Here is a 21,930-nt window from a genome sequence, read left to right on the forward strand (position 1 = left end):
CAAATCATAAAATAATGCTCAACTACAATAAGAAAGTCTTATATTAATTACTATTTTAGATAGGATCTGAACCCAGTGAAATAAAGTTTCTCATCTCTTCTGCTCAACAGTATGATCTCATCAGCTCAAAACCCAGTGAAAAATCAGCTAAAAGATGTCAGTCATCCTAATCTCCTCATATAGATAAGCAAATGATTTTACAAGTCAAGAACGTATACTTCAGATCTACTAATAAACATTCATGTCATTGTAACTAAGATAATGAGCGCCTCCTACTCCTGGAATGGGATTTTGTTTCTTCAGCATTGATGGAACTAGGACTCTCCGATGTATCCGAGCTGCTTTCACCATTCCTTTCCTTGTTTGACCAGAGCTTAGAGAATATCTTCTTTGACATCAGTAACCCTTTCATTTTGCTGGCAGCAACTTTTTCAGAATGGTTTTTAGCACCATGATGATTATTCTTATCATTGCCAACTCCCTCATTACCATCATCTAACCGTAGTGTAGATATCTCCCCTTTTAAAGCCTTGATCTCCTCGGCGGTTGGCACAGCATCCCAGTCCTCTTCTGTGTTGGTTATAGTGGATCTTGAGCTTCCATGAGACCCACCAGGGAGTAAGGCTCTGATGGATCCATGTAGATCAGGTGTACTGTTTCCACCAACTGAAGCCCTAGCCTGTTCGAAGAAAAGGACCTGCACAACGACTCTCAGGGGCAGCCGCTCATTTTGCACAGCATGTGTGCAGGCTGCTGCTGATAACTTCCTACAGTCCATTAATTTGCATATTCTCTTCTTTTCACTCTTGCTGATTCCCGGGTGTTCCTGTACCAACACACCATGTATCAGAAATTTGTTTAGAACCAATAGAGCACTGTGCTATTTGCTTGTACATTAGTCACATTACACACCTATACAATAGACATTGCCACTATGCTGACTTCAGTCATAAATATGAAAATACATTTTGTTGTTTTAAAGGTGAGTGATAATTATTGGCAAATGTGAAGGTTTATTTAAAGGGATGAATGAACAAAATGCAATGGGTGGGTAAGCCGAACTGTGAGGAACAAACCTTTAGAAACATGTCAATGGCACGGTAAACTCCATCATGAGATGATCGCGGGAAGCTTGATACAATTTCAGCAAGACTGACAAACTCTGACACCAGTAACTTGGGATCACGTCCAGTTTCGGCAAGGTAGCCATCAACCAGCTTTGCCACCTTCACCTTTGAAGTATCTGATAGGAACCTAGGGGTTTTGATCTCCTGGAATTCAGTTTCCATTGAAGGATCTGTCTGAGCACTTTGATCACGTGCCACGAACTCTTCAATTAGCCTGTGCACTATATCAACATCATACATCATTTCTTCCTCAGCTGGGGCTCGAATTAAAAGATCAGAAACTGTGGCCTCCTCAAGCTGCTGGCTAATTCTCCTCATCAATTCACTTTTTTCCATTTCTCCACATTCTAACAAGATGGCTGCTTTTAACAACTTAAGTAAGAAACTGCAGGGGACACTCCCTGTAGGAAGCAGGTGGATGACCGTCTCCACCAATGATCTATTCTTTATGACATCACCTCCCTGAATCATACCCTTACTAATACCTGATAACCTTTTGACAGTGTATGCATTTAAGGCTTCCCCAATTACATCAGCAGAGATTTTCCCTTTGGTCTTGATTATTGTTATCACCCGCTTGTATAAATCAAGTTGAAGCCCACAGAGGTCTTCTACCCACCAGTCTTTTGGAACCATCTGCTGTTTTCCTACACCATTCCAGAGTGGATCATTCCCATTCTCAGATGGCAGCTTTTTATGGTTATACGAATATGACCATTCCACCTTGGAAGTATCAATGGTAGCCTTGGATGCTATGGAATCTAGGCAATGGCTGACAACCTTAAGTTCCTCAGCCCAGGGAAGAAGAGACCTTGTTGTCTGAAGAACAATTATCGAGTCTTTCCAGCTTCGGAAGATGCTAGAGCTTAGGAAAACTTCAACCTTGTAGACAAGGTTTCCTTTCTCAACAGTTTCATACATCTCAAGGTACTCTGCTGCGCATCGAGTTGCAACCACATTGTATGCATTGAGAGTCACTGTCATACCATAACAGAACTTGGCACATATTTCAAAAGCAGCAGGTCCACCCGGAATATCATGGATGTGGATTTCGTCACTGTTGTCATCATTTGTTGTTGCCACCAGTTTCTGCAGGCGTGCGCTCTTGGACAAAAGTGGGAACTACAAAAAATACAGGATATAAGTATGATATCTTTTGGACTCAAAATCACAGGATGTGAGAGTGAACAAATACGTAATGTATGAAGAGCTCATCATTTAAACTAGAATATTGTTGTATATCAAAACCCAATCACTCAGCGTCTAAATCAAATTGAAGTTTGGCTTATTAAGCAGACTGGGCTATCAACAAATGACATCACAATAGTCCGACCCCAGCCTTAACTAGTAGGGTGAGGTGAAGTAAATGATCTAAAGCAACAATCACAGTTTTGTTCAATAAGCCCAAAATCATGACAGTTTTGAGAGAAAACAATGTGATAGTGGATATCACTAGTCAGGGAGTTTTTGATATTGAAACGCACTGATCAAATAACCTGGCTGGCTCGGTTATGAATACAGAAAAAGTACATCACCTAATGACCAAATGAATCCTGATTAAGATAAAAAAGGTATCATACCTTGTGCAAATAAAACTTGACATCTCCAACATTAATAGCAACATCAGTCCCCAGCTCAGTTGCCACATACCTGGATGAAAAAAGTTGTCAATCATAAATTTTTTGAAAACTGTGTACTTAATACGGGAAAAAATCTGAGCAAACACAAAACAAGAATATATAAACTTATGGTAAAACAGAAAGTTCATACTGATATCATGCAAATTTTCTTTCAATTCTTACAGACTGCCCATTATAGCCTTCTCGACTAATAACAGGGAATCAGGAAACTTCCATGGATGATATGATTTTATCTTATAACAGTGACAAGTGGTGCCCAGTCAGGAGAAGTCGGTACAGATGGAGCATAAATAAAAATCTAGATAGTTCACAGATAATTGCACACAATTAGTTTAACCAATTGCATATTCAAATATGCTTAACAGAATATAACCATGAACTTGACATAACATGTATGGAAGTCAAATCATATACTCATGGTTACCCCATGTAGCTACAGAGAACAAATCACGCTTAAAAGGCTGCATAGATCTAACCATGCACAGGACTACTAAGAAATTTGGAATTGTAATCTAATCCATAATGAGAAAATTAAGAATGTAACCCTGATAATTAAAAGTTCTACCATTAACCTTGTGCATCCACTATAGCATCAAAAATGTATGTCTGGCATATTTGTAAATAGGTTAATAACTCTAAAAAAAATGGCACATAATACATCTCGAAGTGAAGAACAAAGAGGGACAATTGCAGAGTAACAACTTAGTTTTCCAGCAAAAAATGAAACAAAAATAACTCATGTGCGTCCATTTAAACTCACCTAATATTATCCCCCTCTGTCTGAAAGAAATCAGGTTTGGATCCAAGTTTCATGAACTTCATCTTGGCAAAGAATAGATCTCTTTTTCCTCCTCACAATTCCTGATATCAACTAAACCTTCAAATGTTTGACCGTTACTGCCAATCCGAAATCAGAATTCCCAAGAAAATATAAGGAAAACCAAAAACCGTTCAAGCTTAGATGCTCAAGGTTAAAAAAGAAAATAGATCTCAGAAAACTTTGGTGTTTTTCCTAGTTAGACCGAATCTTCCCCACAAACCAAGGCTGAAGAAAGTAAACAGTAAATTCGATCAAGATTTTCAACAAAGTGTTCACTTAAATGAAAAGAGACCAAAAGGAGGGAGTTGCTTCCTGAATTGGTAACAGAAACCCAATGACCCCGGAGAAACTGGGCCAGCTCAGGAGACACAAGACATCACCAACAGACCATGCCAAACATATACAATTTTCAAAGCCAGAAAAGAAAGAAAAAATTAAAACGCCCAAGTTGCTTAAAACTGACACCACCGCCCTCCCCTCATTTGTTTATGCTCCTCGTTCTGGATATCTGCCCCTCCTCACTTCTTTGTTTTTACAACGGTCAAACACCGCCAAACCTAAACCCCTTTTCTGGCCCACAACAAAGTTTCGGAAACTCAAAACCCACAAATTCACATTCCTTTACAACAATGTTCCTTCTCTATTCCTGGCCCTCTTTGAAGTTCGAACACCTGCAATTGGAAACAACAATTCTTGGTAAGAGTTGAATTAACCACCAAAAAAGTAGACAAAAGCATCAGTCTCTGGGGCTCACAAGCCATGAAATACAAACAAGTGTGTCTCAAACAACAAGTGGAAGTAAAAGATCATCATAATTAGAAACAAACGCAAGAATATCCCATATCTTAGTTTGACAAAAACTTAAAAAAGCATTCAACTTTCACCCAAATGAACTCATGCACAGTGGAATATGCAATCCAAATATACATACCCTAGTGTCATATTTTTACAATAAAAACAAGCACAACCCAAGATTTACATAACTGAGTGAAAACAGCAGAGAACTAAAACCCACCTCAAGTGAAGCTAAGCAGACCAAAACTGAGCAAATATTTCAGAGACTAAATGATAGCAAGAGGACATAGATATAGTTCAGAGTAATTGAATCCAGCTAAGAAAGGAAGAGACTTTCAGAAAACCCCACCTTAAAAACTGAACGGGAGCAGTGGAATCGCTCTCCCTTTTCTTTCACTTTGCTAAAGTACCAGGAATCAGAATCAGTGGTGCAACAAAACAAACACAATGTTCTTCCCAGTGGTGCAGGAGTGAGAGAGAGTTATATATGCTTCAGAGAAGCACAGAAGGAAAAAAGAGAGGCAACAAAACCCAGAAAGAGACCAGCCATAAAAAGATGAGCTGTTTGGTTAAGTTTGACAGCCACCAGAGCTACACAAAACACAAAAAGCCAAGGCCTCTCAGACTGTTGCCACTCTCCCTTTTGAATCAGCACCCATCAGACAGCCCCCACCAATATATCATTTTCCGTTCCCGACACGTCCAAATCAGACGGTTAATTACTTTGGACATGAATTTTTTTTTTTTTTTTTTTTTTTTAGGCAGAGCCACTTTATTGTTTTGGTCATTTTGGACTTTTGGTGATAGCTACTTGGCATCATAAAATGGTCAAAGAATATTTCCACTTACCAGTAAGCATGAGCATTGTGGTAAAAGCATGAAAGCGTATTCTTTCCTTGTTTAGTGAAAATTACTCATGCTCAATATATAAAGTGGAGGTTACTTTTTTGTACCCAAAAGTTACCACTTACCATTTTCCCCATAAAAAAAATTAAAATAAAAAATTGTCAGCTTTGTTGTAAACTTGGAACATATAAAGGTTTTGCATAAATATTCTCATTACTCGTTGATGCAAAGAGATAGAGACCAAACTGCGATTTTAGGCTCTAGTTGGTTTAAGTTTCACTTAGTTATAAAGTAAATTCAATTTTATGCTTCAAGTATTACTATTTAAGTTCAGTTGTTTACTCTTTTAAATTTATTTGAAGTTGTAATTTACGATATATTAAACATGCAATTCCGTTGTAATAATCTAAACTAGTCTGTAATCACATGCTCTATATATGTAAGAAAATTTTAATTGGAAAAAAAAAAAAAAGTTATCTGCAAAAGAAATAGATTCAGTGGGTAGTAGTTATTGCATAAAGAAAATAGTGGGAGAGAAAAGTGGGAGTTTGTGGAATCATTTCTTTTCAATTTTCTTAATAAAATATATTTTATAATTGTCTTATTTACCCTTCTTATTTAATTTATTGTCAAAAAATTTTAATCTTTCAAAGTTAAATCTGTTAAAATTTTCAATTTTAGCTATCAAATCATCTTCTCTTAATAATAGTATAGATAAACTCAAATACCTCTCTCAGAAGGGTTAGAAGGAATAAGCTAAGCAAGAATGACATGACATGACAATGACATCACCATTCCCCCTAAAAAAAAATGGCCTTTCACAATTTTATCCTAGGTAGGCGGCGAGTTCCTTACTTGGTCAAATGGTCGCTGCCTCCTAGCGGTAGGGTGAAACTTAGTGTCACTAGATATATTTTCCGGTGGCAACATGATGAGAAAGCTGTGAGTATGGAAATTATGCTATGTTGTAATTGAGTTGTAGAACGAGTTATCTTTTCGTTGTGTCACCGCTGTAGAGTAAATAGAATCGCATGTAGAGCGCTCTTTGCTAGTTGGTACGTAATTGAATACAATTGTTTAGTAGAGAATCATGATATTATTTCAAGATGTTCTCTAGGTGTCTATTGTACTCAAGGTTTAGGCTCAATGTCCCCTCCTGTATTCGACAGTTTCATTAATCAAGACTTGAGGACAGCCGCATCACCCCTTTATTCAAAAAAATAAAAATAAAAAAGCACCAAGATCTTGTATAATAATAAAGTATCTAACCCTATGCCCATAGTTTTCGAGTTTTTATCTTTATTCCATCAATACTGTTAGAATCCTTCATCCAAGTGCAATGTAACCTTATTTCTGATCGAATATTGATGCCATTGCAGGTATTGCTGGTTCAATGAATCAAAAGCAAGACATAACATAACTCAGTTCTCTTGTATCCTGCAAACTCTGATAGGATTATCTCAATATTGTTTATTGTCTGGTCCAATCAAAACAGTGGAATTTTTTCTCTTCTTCTCTTAGTGGACAATACAAAAATGGTGATCGACCAGAACGTTTTCACTCTTATCCTCTTCTTTTATTCCCTCCACCTCAATCACATGCAATGCTCCAATTCCACTTTCCCAAGAACCCTAAATTTTATTCAATCCCAAATGGGGTTTTATCATATTATCATTGCTACACTTTCCAACAGTAATGCTCATATGGTTTATTAGCAATGTAGTATTGCTTGCATCAAAGAGAATCTAGTAACCTGCACATGAAATTTTCTGGAATATTTTGTTTTGCACCTTTAATATCTATCAAAATCTATATTTGCAGGATAAGATTGAATTCCTTGAAGAAATGTCTGGACTCTCTTAGCCACAACTGAAACAAATTTCGTCCACAATCTCTAGGAAGATCTATTCCCATGAGAATTGGTCGGACTGGGACAAGCATATGGTTCAGTCAAAAGGGTGATCATCTTCCTTATCCCATATTGCTCATTTGCACTACATGATTTAGGTCTTGCAATCTATATTTGGACTTTTGGAATCTCAAATGGAACATCGACCACAAAGAGTTATAGGAATGCGCCCACAAGAAGAAGATAGGAGGAAACATTGTGGATGCCAATTGTACTTGGCCTAATGTGAACTGTGGGTGACCCATACCATGTGGTCTTGTTACTTGGAGCTTCTCTGCCAACATTATCTAATTCTTTCTTTCTTGATAAAATTTCCTTCTAGCACAATGGAAAGTTCCCTAGTTCAGGCAATGGACCACTTTCCCTAACCCTAGGGCTTTTTGTTTAGGTTCAATTATGCATAGACCATAGTTATGAATCGGTAATGAGTTGGAGGGAGTTCATAAATTTAAGGAAGGGCTATGTACCTATGAGTTCAAGATTCAATTTCATATAGAACTTTTGGATGAAGCATGAATCATGATTCTGAGATACATATGTTAAAATATTTTACGGATAAGAGATTTACAGTACTTAAGTAATGTTGTTGTGACAAAGTAGTTTATTTTTCATATTAAAAAATAAAAAATTATGAAATAATACCCACCATGCAAAAAGTAGATAAAATGACTCTCTTTATTTCATATCATTTAGTCTTTCTGTTTCACTTGAGTTTGCTTTTCTTTTCCAATTCAAAAACCCAAATTCCTGAACCAAACTCGGCTTTACGCAATTTCCATTCCAAAAGCAACTAAATCAAGACTTTGGTTAAAGCAAAAATGAAACTGAATCTACAACTCATGAGAGGCACTAAATTATTTTGCAGACAACATAATGCAGAAGAAGCTTTATGAACTCAGGTAATTATGGCCGGGCACATGGCTAGAGATTCTCATATCAATTAGCGTTAATGGCGTCGGAAACTTAATTATATCCATGTGCTTATAATACTGTGAAAGATGAACTGAGGAACATGGACTAATTATGATAGTCGGCTAGCTTGAACTGAAAATTCTTCCTGCCATTCCTCAACAGAAATATATGAATATGATACTCAGAGCTACTCAGTGATCTGAGTTTGATGCTGGAAACTTTTTCAAAGTTTAATTTTTCATTGTAATGCGGTTCCATGAAGCCGTCCTAAGTTTGACACTTTATTCGTAGGTAGGTCATAAATCACATCTGTCAAGATTAGACAACATTCAATATGCACTTACAAAACGAAAAGTTGAAGTTGCTTGCCAACTAGGTCTGCCCTAAAAAGTTGAATCTGGAATCTTTCTTCATCCCATTTTGTGCCTTTCTTAACATTAGGTTAGGATCGTGTGTTTGCTTGATTGTAAGCAAAACCTTGACTCCATGAATGTTCAATGGAATTCACGAAAAATATACGGTACATGTTCATCCACAATGGTCTTCAACTGTAGTTTATTTCTCATGCCATGTCACTTTAGTCTCATTTGTTCAATGAATAAAGTTCTTGCCAACATTTGTAACATTTTGAGAAGTTAAGGTATCGGAACAGAAAATATCATATTAAAGATGAAGATTGAGATATTGGAAAAAACTATACGATTAAAAAAATAAACAACAAACAAACATACCGTTAATTTTCACAAAATAGTTCTACTATTTAGACTATTAAACTCAAATAAGATAAAACTAGCTACATATTGCAACTGCCACTATACCGGATCAGCTCCAATCAAAGCACGCATCACGTGTATAGCTAACCAATTTAGTTACAATAGTCTTCTAGTATATTTTATGTTATTCTTGAGAAAAGATATTGCAGATAAATTATAGATTCTCTTGTATAAATACTTGTGTAGTAACTATAAGAAAATCAACAATGAAATCGACGAAGTGGTGTTGGCTCAGTGGTTAGAGCACCCACTACCTATGTACGAAGTCATGGGTTCGAGTCACCATGGGACAGGAGTGAAAACCTTTGATCATCTTTACAAAAAAAAAAAAAAATCAACAATGAAATCACAATTTTTCAGAGCTTTTTCATTAATTTTCTCAGATAAGATCGGTAGTCTCATAGGTCTTTAGAAAGTGATCTTATATAAAGTGATCCTATAGTTTATAACTTAACTAGATTGTGTGTACTTATGTGTAACCAAATATGAAGTGTCATCTGTCGTCAATTTTTTTGAGCCATGTATTCTTCCCCATCAGGAGTTTCTCTATCCTGCCTGGCGGTACTCTAACCAATGGTGGTTATGGAGTTGTGATGGAGTTCTTAATTGGAACAAAAATTATAACAGTGAGATCATTGCTTTGAGCAATTATTATGTGATTCGGGACAATCGCGTGTCCATAATCTCGATAACTACAGCACCGGCACGTGTATAAATATGAAAAAAAAATAGATAAAATGAGGGAAAATTGACCAATTACTACGAATTAAAGCTACATGGACCAATCAAACTGTCTAGAACCCACCTTAAGGTGGAAATGCAAGACCACTCAATAGTTTCCTTCTTCCTTGACTTGGAGGTTGTATATAGATGTCTTTCTCTAAAAAGAAAACAAATTCGCCTATGAACCAAAACAAAACAATTTTGCGTTGAAATCTTAATTCTCAAATCGAGAGTAGCATGGTGGCTGATTGTTGGGCTTAGCACATTTGGAACAACAGCCCAATGGACTAGTCATTCCCTTTGTTTGTTTGCTGGGCCTATTTTTGTCCCCTCTATCCAAAAGTATAAATAAATTTTTAAGCAAAGCAAATCCCAAACGCATTAAAGCCTTCCCTCTAATTTCCCTTCTTTTCAGTGCCGCCGTGAAGTTACATCTGCAGGTAAAATATTCCCTTCAATTCGATATCTGAGATTTTCGGAACACTCGAATCTTGATTTACGAGAGAACCTGCTCGTGATTATGGGCCTGGGATTCAAAGAACGAGTTCTGCAATTTCCATTGAAACTTACAATCGTGCTGTTATTTGGGGATGTTTAATTTTTATTTTTTTTTTTAAATTTAGGGTTTAAATCTGTTGCTTTTTAGAATTTTTTTTTTGGATTGGGCTTGAATTTGAGATAACTTGTCATGCTAATACATTACCCATGATTCATGACTCATAAAAAAATCAACCAGGTATGGGTATAGCCCAATAAAAAAAATATACCGATGCTTTGCGGGCTGTAGGTCGACTCTCAGAGACGACCCTGTGGCGCTGTCCCCATTTTGCTTCAGCCTTCCAGAGTTGCAGGCAGGGGCGTATCCAGTCCTAGGGCTGGCCAACCGAAAATGAAGAGTAAAAACCCCCAAGTATAGGTATTGCTAATATATCAGCTCCTCCAACCGAGTTCATCAGTTCGTCCAACCCGATTAGCTCCAGATTACCCACATAAAGGTACTTCTAATTTCATCTCTCCCAAGCCCCATTGATGGGTTTTGCTTGCAATTAGTTGACTGTGAGCTTTGAATTTGATGGGTTTTGCTTGCAATTGACTGTGAGTGCCGTGGTAGTCATCTGGGTTTTTGCTTCTTCCACCTGTTTTTCGTGTTGTCTTGTTGCGTAAGTTAGTGTGGATTTTCGTGCGCCGGGAGTGGGTTTCTGATCTCAGTGTGGGTTTTGGGTTTTCTAGGGAAGATATTGGCGGGAGAGATTGCTGAAGAGCTTTTCAATTGCTGAAGATATTCGGTCCGCTTCAATTGAAAGGTTGGAATATTATCGTCAGTTCCTCTATCTTTATAATAATGATAAAGACTTTATTATGTGATGGGCTATTGAATATTGATAGATGATAATTGAGGCAAATGTCGTCGGTTTCATCACTATCCAGTCCATTCCTCTTGAGCTTCCAATTTCATCTAATCTTTCCTCCTTTCACTCCCTTCAAATAGTTCTCCATCACGTAGTTGCACCGAAAAAAAATTTTGGCCTTCGCCCAAAAAAGACCATATTCAAGTTAGCCCAACCCATTTTTGAATCCTAGATCCGCCCCTGTTCATGAGTGCTTAAAATTTGGGGCTAAATACATTACAAGTTGCTTAAACTGTGAAGGTTAGCATGTATGATTCCATAGTCGATAATGTTTTTTCTCTCAGTGTTGGGTTTCATACTTGGAACATATGAATGATTGGGTTTTAGTCCAAGTTATTCTGTGCATCAAATATGGCAGAGTGCCGAAGCTATTCTTATTCACTCCGGTCTCACATGTCAACAGGGCTAAAATCACAATCTTGGTCCTGCGCTCGCATTACCTACTGACTGGTGTTGCAGATTAGTAAGTGCAATGGATCCTGGAAACCTGGGAGAGATATTGAAGTAAGTTTGTTTAGTCAGTTTCTTTCTATGCAATTCGTTTCCGTAATTCAAATTTGTAATTTTTGTTTTGTTTTATGTTAATCTGTGTTTGCAGGCACTTGGAGACGCAGAATGAGCTCCTTACGAAAGCGTCTGAATCAGTGCTACAAGAACTGTCTAATCTTCAGGTTGTTCCTTCCGTCCCTTAGTTGGTATCACGATTATGTCAATGACTTTAATAATGAATTGAATATAAATGTGATACCTACTCATTAGGAATCATAATGGTCTGCAGGTTTTAGATGGTAGTAAGTAATTGCAGTACTAAAAACTCTGGATGTACAATGTGCAGGGAGAAGAAGAAATGATGATGCGCAAGTACTACGCTATTATGTCGGAGCATGGTAAAGTTAAAAAGGTATATGTCTTTCTTAATTCTACCTCTGTGTTGTTCTCTGCTGACTTGAATCCCCAAGGTTTGGACCAAGTGTTAATTTCTGTTTTCTGTTGGTCATTGGTGCATCTTTTTTTCCTTATATGTGAGAACCCATTAAACCATCGATAAGGTGTAAACTCAGGGATGTCATGAGCACGTCCACAAATTAATATTTGAATGTCACAATCCTTGACAGCATAGACAATGCTTTAGGTACTCAGTCGGCAGCTTGGATAGGAGAGTTATTGCATTTGTTTTTAGAGGAAATCTGTCTGATGCTGAACTTTATCACATATCTCAGGGGCTGCAATAAATTATAGATAGATCAAACACTTAATGTTGTTTCAGGACTTACTTATGGGTAAGAATATGTATGATCAGTTCACCTAGAATCAAGCTTTGTGTTTAAAGGAAATTGTTGCTTTTGATGTGTATTTTCTACCTTTCCATTGAAGTTGGTGTTCTATGGTCCATGGAAGTTATTGTTTTAAGTTGTTTAATTTTTTGTTTTTTATTTGTTGCTTTGTCTAATCTTTGTGCATTTTTTAGGTTCAAGAACTTCATGAATTTTGGCAGAAGCATGGCCATGGAAAAGTTTCAACTGATACTGAAATCGGAAGCTCTACTGCAATAGTCACTGCTACTAGCAAAGAAGACAACTGACGATTTCCAAGTGTTGTCTTCACATTGTTATGTGACCTGTAAATACAATATTGGCACATTGTACCTCCTTTTTATACTCTAGAGAAATTTTTGATGGAAGTATAACACGAAGTTGATAAACTGTTGAGTAGAAAATGCTGCATCGAAGCCTCATCAGTCATCATGATCCAACAAACACTGCTTGTTTGAAATCTTGATTGTATGAGACTTATGATATTGTGAGAGAGGAACATCTTCCTGACATTCCACAACAGATTTATCAGACTCAGTTGTCTGTATAACTGCAGGTTTATCACTCAGTTTGATACTGAAATCTTTCCAAATTAAGTTCCGTCGTTATGTGGTTCCATTGAGCTGTCCTAATTCTTGCACCCTACTCATTATTATATCTGTGAAGATTAGACTGCACGTCCATGTTTTACTTGAAGGATGAAAAGTGTAAATCACATCTGGTCTGTGATGTGCATCCATAAGAAAGAAAGAAAAAAATAATGTACTTTTTGCAACAACTAATTCATCGTTACAAGTATGGGTGGGTAAAAAAAGACCCGAAACCTGAAAAACCGGCCGGTTTGGTGCAGGATTTTGTTTTAATATTATCATTTTGGTCCGGTTTAGTCTGAAATGGAATTTTTCAGTTCGGTTTTCAATCCCACGTATGTAAATATTGAAAGCCTCCCATAAAAAGTAAACTAAAAAAGAAACACATTTTTTTCAGCGAATGCATTGTCGCTAGAAATCTCCTATAAAAAAAAAATAAAAAGGGGCACATCTTTACCGATTGACCATTAGTCGGCAAAAACCACCCCTAAGAAAAGTAGACTAAAAACGGACAAACTTCGTTTCAAATAAAAAAAAAATGGACAAACTTTTTTGATGACTCATTGGCAAAAGCCAAAAGATAAAAGTAATAAAAATGGACCCAGATTTGCCAATGAATTACTTGTGGGAAAAAATCACCATAAGAAATATTAATATAATAAAAAGGGATGCACATCTTCTAACGAATTGTTGTGTGCAACGTTGTAGGCGAGAACTCTTTCCAGGCCGCCTACCTCTTTCTTGAACCCTAGCCAACTTCTGGCATCCAAACAGTGCTCGTCCGGTGGTGGCCAACGTCAGCGCAGCCTTTGTAGCGCTGCTGGTGTGTGTTGTTGCCAGACGAGTGGCTTTCTAAGGCAGGGTTTTCTAGGGATGGCTTGGCTTAATGGCTGATCAATACGCGCTAGTTTTATTCTGTTTAACCTTTGCTGTGGATGGTTGTGATCACCAACTGGGTCCTTGCAGTCCGGTTGTCTCTAGGTGGCGGTGACAGGCTTCATCAAGGAGGTCGTGGCTGCGGAGGCTGTGCCGCATGCCTGGGCAGCAAGTCGGGCGGCATTGGTTGCACGGTGAGTGACAGGTTGCAGCGTTGTGTTGATTAGAATGAACTTGGGCCGTTTGTTGGACCCACGGTTTGGTTGTCTTGTGGGCCTTGGGCCTCTAGTTTAGTTTTAGCTTGTTTTACTAAATAATTCCCTATTTTTCTAGGGGCTATGCTTGTCAGTTTTCTTATGCGCTAATGAGTATAGTTTTACTTGGCCTATTATTATGTCCTAGTTTATCGTAGTTAATAGGTTTGCTTTAATAAGTGAGCACTGAATATCTAATTAATGGTCTAGCACTATATACCATGTGTTACCTCTACAACCTCTTATCTATCTTTAAATAGTAGCATAGAGGTATGTAATGGTCATTCTGACTTGAACTTTTAGTAATACAATCATTGATGGATTGATTCAAAAAACAAATTAATTGTTGTTAAAAACCTCATATATAAAAAATAAATAAAATGGACTGACTTTTGCCATTTATGGTGCAACACTCCATCGCTCATGCATTAGGCCTCATCAAAAAGCCCGCGGATCAAGTGGGCCGATGGAGGCCCGCCCGCCCGGAGGGCTTTTAGCCCGGCCCGGCCCGTCAAAAAACCCGCAAAAGCCCGCCTTGGTGGGCCGAGGGCCGGCCCGCCTAAAGCCCGCAAAAACCCGGCCCGTAAAAGCCCGTAAAATATTATATATATATATATATATATTTGTAGTTATGTGTGTGTGTGTTTATAAATATATACACACACACACACATAGATATATATATTTGTGTGTGTTTATATATATATATGTGTGTGTGTGTGTGTGTGTGTGTGTGTGTGTGTGTGTGTGTGTGTTTATATATATATGTATATATATTTATATATGTGTGTGTGTTTATATATATGTATATATATATTTATATATGTGTGTGTGTTTATATATATAATATATATATAGAGATATATATATATATGTGTGTGTGTGTGTGTGTTTATATATATATGTATATATATATATTTATATATGTGTGTGTGTTTATATATATGTATATATATATATTTATATATGTGTGAGTGTTTATATATATAATATATATATATATAGAGATATATATATATGTGTGTGTGTGTGTGTTTATATAGAGGATATATATATAGAGATATATATATATATATATATATATATATATGTGTGTGTGTGTGTGTTTGTTTATATATATAATATATATATATAGAGATATATATATGTGTGTGTGTGTGTTTATATATATGTATATATATTTATATATGTGTGTGTTTATATATATAATATAATAATATATATAGAGATATATATATATATATATATATATGTGTGTGTGTGTGTGTGTGTGTGGAAGTTCTTATACTTCTATTATTCTATATAGAATATGTGCATATATATATATTCTACATATCGGTAATCGGTTGACCAATTAGATCGGGTTCAAAACTATGGTGAAATTGACTAAATTTTTAACCACACGCATAATTTATTGTAATAAACTCATCCAACGGTCGGTTTTTCCATTTTCTTTGAATTGATAGGGGTTGCTCTTTGGAGTGTATGATATATAAATATAGGTTTATAAGAGTAACTAAGTTTGACCTAGTTGATCGAATTCGAAACAATAACGAAATTGGCTAGATTTTCTACAATCACCATAAAACATTACAATCTCTCCATCGAGCGGTTGGTTTCTCCGAATTCATTTTCTACTTCATGGTTGCTTTAGAATGAACCTAAACAATTTAAATGCAATGTATAAGTCATACAACTAAAGGAATAAAATTGGTATACACTAATGTGTTTGTAATTAAATTTTTTTTTTTTTATCTTATGTCCACGCACATCCATCGATGGAATATATACAAACGTGATGTGAAAAAATAAGCACGTTTCGCGGTTGCCACGCCATCGGTCAACCAATAAAACATATAAGTGACTACGGTTGACCAATCCGATCGGATTCTAAAATATGGTGAAATTGGCTAAATTTTTTACCACACTAATAATTTATTGTAATAAACTCATCCAACGGTCGGTTTTTTCATTTTCTTTGAATTGATAGGGGTTGCTCTTTGGAGTGTATGATATATAAATATATGTTTATAAGAGTAACTACGTTTGACCTAGTTGATCGAATTCGAAACAATAACGAAATTGGCTAGATTTTCTACAATCACCATAAAACATTACAATCTCTCCATCGAGCGGTTGGTTTCTCCGAATTCATTTTCTACTTCATGGTTGCTTTAGAATGAACCTAAACAATTTAAATGCAATGTATAAGTCATACAACTAAAGGAATAAAATTGGTATACACCAATGTGTTTGTAATTAAAATTAATTTTTTTTATCTTATGTCCACGCACATCCATCGATGGAATATATACAAACGTGATGTGAAAAAATAAGCACGTTTCGCGGTTGCCACGCAATCGGTCAACCAATAAAACATATAAGTGACTACGGTTGACCAATCCGATCGGATTCTAAAATATGGTGAAATTGGCTAAATTTTTTACCACACTAATAATTTATTGTAATAAACTCATCCAACGGTCGGTTTTTTCATTTTCTTTGAATTGATAGGGGTTGCTCTTTGGAGTGTATGATATATAAATATAGGTTTATAAGAGTAACTACGTTTGACCTAGTTGATCGAATTCGAAACAATAACGAAATTGGCTAGATTTTCTACAATCACCATAAAACATTACAATCTCTCCATCGAGCGGTTGATTTCTCCGAATTCATTTTCTACTTCATGGTTGCTTTAGAATGAACCTAAACAATTTAAATGCAATGTATAAGTCATACAACTAAAGGAATAAAATTAGTATACACCAATGTGTTTGTAATTAAAATTAATTTTTTTTATCTTATGTCCACGCACATCCATCGATGGAATATATACAAACGTGATGTGAAAAAATAAGCACGTTTCGCGGTTGCCACGCCATCGGTCAACCAATAAAACATATAAGTGACTACGGTTGACCAATCCGATCGGATTCTAAAATATGGTGAAATTGGCTAAATTTTTTACCACACTCATAATTTATTGTAATAAACTCATCCAACGGTCGGTTTTTTCATTTTCTTTGAATTGATAGGGGTTGCTCTTTGGAGTGTATGATATATAAATATAGGTTTATAAGAGTAACTACGTTTGACCTAGTTGATCGAATTCGAAACAATAACGAAATTGGCTAGATTTTCTACAATCACCATAAAACATTACAATCTCTCCATCGAGCGGTTGATTTCTCCGAATTCATTTTCTACTTCATGGTTGCTTTAGAATGAACCTAAACAATTTAAATGCAATGTATAAGTCATACAACTAAAGGAATAAAATTGGTATACACCAATGTGTTTGTAATTAAAATTAATTTTTTTTATCTTATGTCCACGCACATCCATCGATGGAATATATACAAACGTGATGTGAAAAAATAAGCACGTTTCGCGGTTGCCACGCCATCGGTCAAACAATAAAACATATAAGTGACTACGGTTGACCAATCCGATCGGATTCTAAAATATGGTGAAATTGGCTAAATTTTTTACCATACTCATAATTTATTGTAATAAACTCATCCAACGGTCGGTTTTTCCATTTTCTTTGAATTGATAGGGGTTGCTCTTTGGAGTGTATGATATATAAATATAGGTTTATAAAAAATTAGTGTCTTTAAAAATTTATTTATCAATAAATTAGTATCTATATATAAATATAGATTTTTTTTGGTACAATATAGTTATATAGATCTATTATCTTTGGTTGTATTTGATCATTATCCATTGAATTTCCAAAGCTTGATTAAAAAAAAAAACTTGTGTCTTTAAATATTTATTTATAAATAAAGCCCGCAAGGCCCGGCCCAAAAAGCCCGCAAGGCCAAGCCCGGCCCCGCCCGAAAAAGCCCGCAAGGCCCGCTTTATATGGACGGGCTTGGATCCTTTGATTTTTAATAAAGCCCGGCCCGGCCCGGCCCGCAATTATTTAAAAATATGGCAAGGCCCGGCCCGGCCCGTTGACGACCCCTATCATGCATTGCCCTCAAACAACCATGTTTTCACGGATTAGACTACTCGCATATTGCTATTGGCTAAAAGGCAAAAATTTATAAATAGAAGAGAAGGATTATTGTTAAAAGACAACAATTCATAAAGGTAATTCTATTGTGTATCATATTATTGAGTTTTTCATAATTCAAATTTGGTTCTTAATTGCAGAAAATAAAATTTTAATTGAAAATTTGGAATACATTCATCTAATGTGCTTATGCAATTTGTTTCTAAAAAAAAAAAAGTGCTTATGCAATATTTATTGTTCATTTAATAGTATTTGTTTATATTGATTAGCTAAAAAACATAGTTCAATGTCTTAAAGGTCCTAATCACCATTAATTTACTTCACCTTGAGTTCTCAAATTCTCATAACCGGCCTTGTAGCTAGTTTGTACATACATCGAGAAAATGACATTGGTGGATGATATGAGTACTAAATACTCATCCTTTTGTTTTTTTTGTTTTAAAAAAAAGAAAAGAAAAGAAGAAGAAGCAGGAATTACATTTCTTGTGAACTATCATATTTTCATCAACAATTATATGTATTTGATTATGAAAGTTCAATTCTTGTGATATATATGTCATATAATTTTCATCCATCGAATGAATAAAGTTTAAGGCCAAGAATAACATGTTTGCAATGAGCATGTTACATATTTCATTTAGAATTGGGAGGGAGAGCTTAATTAGAGAGATGTTGGAGAAAATCATATGATTCAATTAAAATGAAACACAATACGTTGTGGGGCTGGGCGTTTTCACCCGAGAGACCGAGAAATCGGGTCGATCTGGACCGAAACCGACAATTCGGGTCGATCTGGACCGAAACCGACAATTCGGGTCGGTTTTGAAAGCAGATTTTCTCGGTTCGGGCTAAACCGAACCGAATACAATGTTCCTCGGGTCAGTCTCGGTTTTCATATTTCCAGGCCCGATTAGGACCGATCTGGACTGATTATTTGTACATGTATACGTGTCAAATTTTAATTGGTTGTCATATGTATGTATAGAGCATACCATACACTCACTTGCAGGCAATCACCCAATAATCCCAATTTCATTTCGAGTCTTTGACAGATCACAGATCGACCTAATCACCTAATCACCTCTTCAGTTCGAGAAAACCTCAAAACCCCAGCCCTTATTTCCTTGATTCCTTTTGTTCTTCACTTCTTCACCCATCGATTAGGGCTGGGCTCTGTCACTCTGTGTCTCAAATTCTCGATCAATCACCCATTCACCCATAGATTCCTCCACTGGAAACACAGAACAAACCCAATCCCAATCTCAAAGCCATTCCGAACCCAATTCAAATTCCGATTCGAGTCCAGCAAACTCCAATTCCAAGTCCAATCCCGAGCCCGAAGTTGCCGAGAATGCTGTCGTCCTTGCAACCGTAAGTACTGGTACTCCATCTTCTGCTGGAACTCCATCTACAATGACATCATCACGACCACCAAAACCCAAAAAGAGAGGGAGAAATAGTACATCCACAGGGTCGAGGGAGCGTTCAATGGTATAGGAGCACTATGAGAAGATTAACAAGCCACTGTATGAGTTCAAAGATGGAAAGAAGGTCCAGGTTGGGACTACCAAGAGGCCCAAATGCAGGTACTGCTCTACAGACCTTGCTTGTAATCCATACGATAATGGTACCAGTAGCTTGAAGAGGCATATAGAGGTTGTGTGTAAAAAATACCCTGGTAGGATAGATCTGGAAGAGTTTCAGCAAGTGTTTGTAGCTGGAGGGAACTTGAATGAACCTTCTTTAACTATGAGGGCATTTAGTCAAGATGCTTGTGTTGAGATGATAGTAATAGACGAGCTGCCATTTAGACACCCAGAGAAGGAAGGGTTTCAGAGGTTTTGTAAAGTTGCATGTCCTAGGTTTAAGACTCCTTCTAGGAGATTAGTTGTAAGCACATTTTTGAAATTGTATGATGTTGAGAAGAAGAAACTTAGGCAGAAGCTAGCTAGCCACTGTGTTAATTTAACCATCGATATGTGTTCATCGGTGTAGAACATAAATTACATGGTGGTTAAGGCTCATTTCATAGATGGTGGCTGGAGTTTACACAAAAGAATTCTTAACTTTTGTGTAATTTCTAAACATCAAGGGAAGACCATAGGAAGGCTGTTGGAAACATGCTTACTTGAATGGGGAATCGAGAGAGTGTTGACTGTGTTGGTGGATAACGCATCCGCAAACAAAGTTGCTATAGGAAAAAGATGCTGACTTGGAAAAAACAACCTGTTTTAGAAGGCAAGTGGCTTCATGTGAGGTGTTTAGGTCACATTCTCAACTTGATTGTGAAATCAGGGTTACGAATAATGGATAAATCTGTGGCTGCTATTAGAAACGCAATTTATTATGTTAGGAGTTCGTCTGCAAGGCTTGATGTTTTAAGTGATGTGTTGCCATAGAACAATTGGATTGCAAGAAGGTGTGCATATTGGATGTGCCAACTCGGTGGAATTCCACCTTCTTAATGTTGGATGTAGCCCTTGAGCTTCGCAAAGGGTTTGATAGCATGGCGGAAGAAGAAGACTTGAAATACAAGGGTTATTTTGCTGATGATGAAGTTGAGGATGATGAGTGGTTAGAAGTGCCGGAAACAGAAGCTCCAAACATCACAAAAGAGAAGCTAAAAAGGGTGGGGCCACCTGTCGAAACTGATTGGGAAAGAGCAACTGTTTTTGTGAATTTCCTCAAGGTAGCTGGCCACTTTTCAGTTTACAGTTTCAGTTTACGATTTATAGTTTTTTTTAATAAATTTGAGTTATACATTTCTGTTTCAGTTTACAATTTACAGTTTATAATCATCAATACTGCTTTCTGCATTTCTACTTCAGTTTACATTTTTCTGCATTTTAGTTTACAACTTACAGCTTTCTGCATTTTGCTTCAGTTTATAGTTTTCTACATTTCAATTCTTCTTCAGTTTCTGCATTTCAGTTTACAACTTTCAGCTTTCTGCATTTTGCTTCAATTTACAGTTTTCTGCATTTCAATTCTTCTTAAGTTTACAGCTTTCTGCATTTTGCTTCAGTTTACAGTTTTGAGTTTTCTGCATTTCAATTCTTCTTCAGTTTACGGTTTAGTAGTTTACAGCTGTCTGCATGTTGCTTCAGTTTATAGCTTTCACTCTTTCATCTTTTTGCATTTGCTTCCGTTTACAGGTTTCTGCATTTCTGCTTTAGTTTTCACTTTACACTTTTATAGATGCAGGTATTCTATGATGTGACAATGAGGATATCGGCCACAAACAGTCCCACAGCTCAGAAAGCATTCCATGATATCGTGGCAATTGAAGCTGAGATTGACGACCTCTTCGGCCGGCCTGAGATGTGTAATGGAAGCAATGCAGAAAAGATCTTGTTTGAGATGGCAGTGAAGATGAGGAGCAAGTTTTAAAAATATTTTGCAAGCCTCGATGACATGAATCACTTGCTTTTGGTGGCTTTGGTTTTAGATCCTTGATACAAGCTTCGCAATTTTGAGAGGGTATGTAGAACATGGCTTAAACTTGATCCTGCAACAATCAAGCATAGGTCTGCTGAGCTGAAGGAATTGGTGATGAATCTCACAGACTTGTATTCATCATCTTTGGGCACCAAAAAGTCGAGACCAAGTGGCAATGAGGCTGAGATTCCTGAGAATGCTGCAGCAAGTGGTACCGACACCTCTATCACAAGAAGTTCAAGAACCCAAATGAGTGGGAAGATGGCTGCCATGCAAGCTGATTGGAAACAAGAGTTGAAAGACTCAGATCAGATTGTAGTTTCAAACGAGGTGGATAGGTACTTGCTGGACCCTATTGAAGACCCTCCAGAACATGAAGATTGGAAGCTTCTTGTATGGTGGAAGCTTAATGGTTCTAAGTACCCCAATCTTGCATTAGTCGCCAAGGATGTGCTTGCAATTCAAGTAAGCATAGTTGCTA

The 21,930-nt window shown here is 36.7% G+C and overlaps 1 protein-coding gene across 2 annotated transcripts; it reads right to left on the bottom strand.

Annotated features, from left to right (window-relative positions):
- Positions 1-143: 143 nt before the first annotated feature.
- LOC112187925 (BTB/POZ domain-containing protein NPY4) lies at positions 144-5,020 on the bottom strand. 2 transcript variants are annotated; one of them, XM_024326893.2, is made up of 5 exons: positions 4,732-5,020; positions 3,528-4,258; positions 2,708-2,777; positions 1,077-2,249; positions 144-826 (listed from the first exon to the last, which is right to left on the bottom strand). In XM_024326893.2, exons 2-5 carry the CDS (start codon positions 3,587-3,589, stop codon positions 254-256), a joined length of 1,878 nt encoding a protein of 625 aa, XP_024182661.1. In that variant the 5' UTR covers positions 3,590-4,258; positions 4,732-5,020; the 3' UTR covers positions 144-253. The 2 variants fall into 2 exon arrangements, with proteins under 2 accessions (XP_024182661.1, XP_024182662.1); XM_024326894.2 differs by having other exon boundaries at positions 4,603-4,742.
- Between the last annotated feature and the right edge of the window lie 16,910 nt (positions 5,021-21,930).

Source organism: Rosa chinensis, chromosome 2, assembly GCF_002994745.2.
Source record: "Rosa chinensis cultivar Old Blush chromosome 2, RchiOBHm-V2, whole genome shotgun sequence".
In the NCBI taxonomy this organism is placed as follows: domain Eukaryota; kingdom Viridiplantae; phylum Streptophyta; class Magnoliopsida; order Rosales; family Rosaceae; genus Rosa; species Rosa chinensis.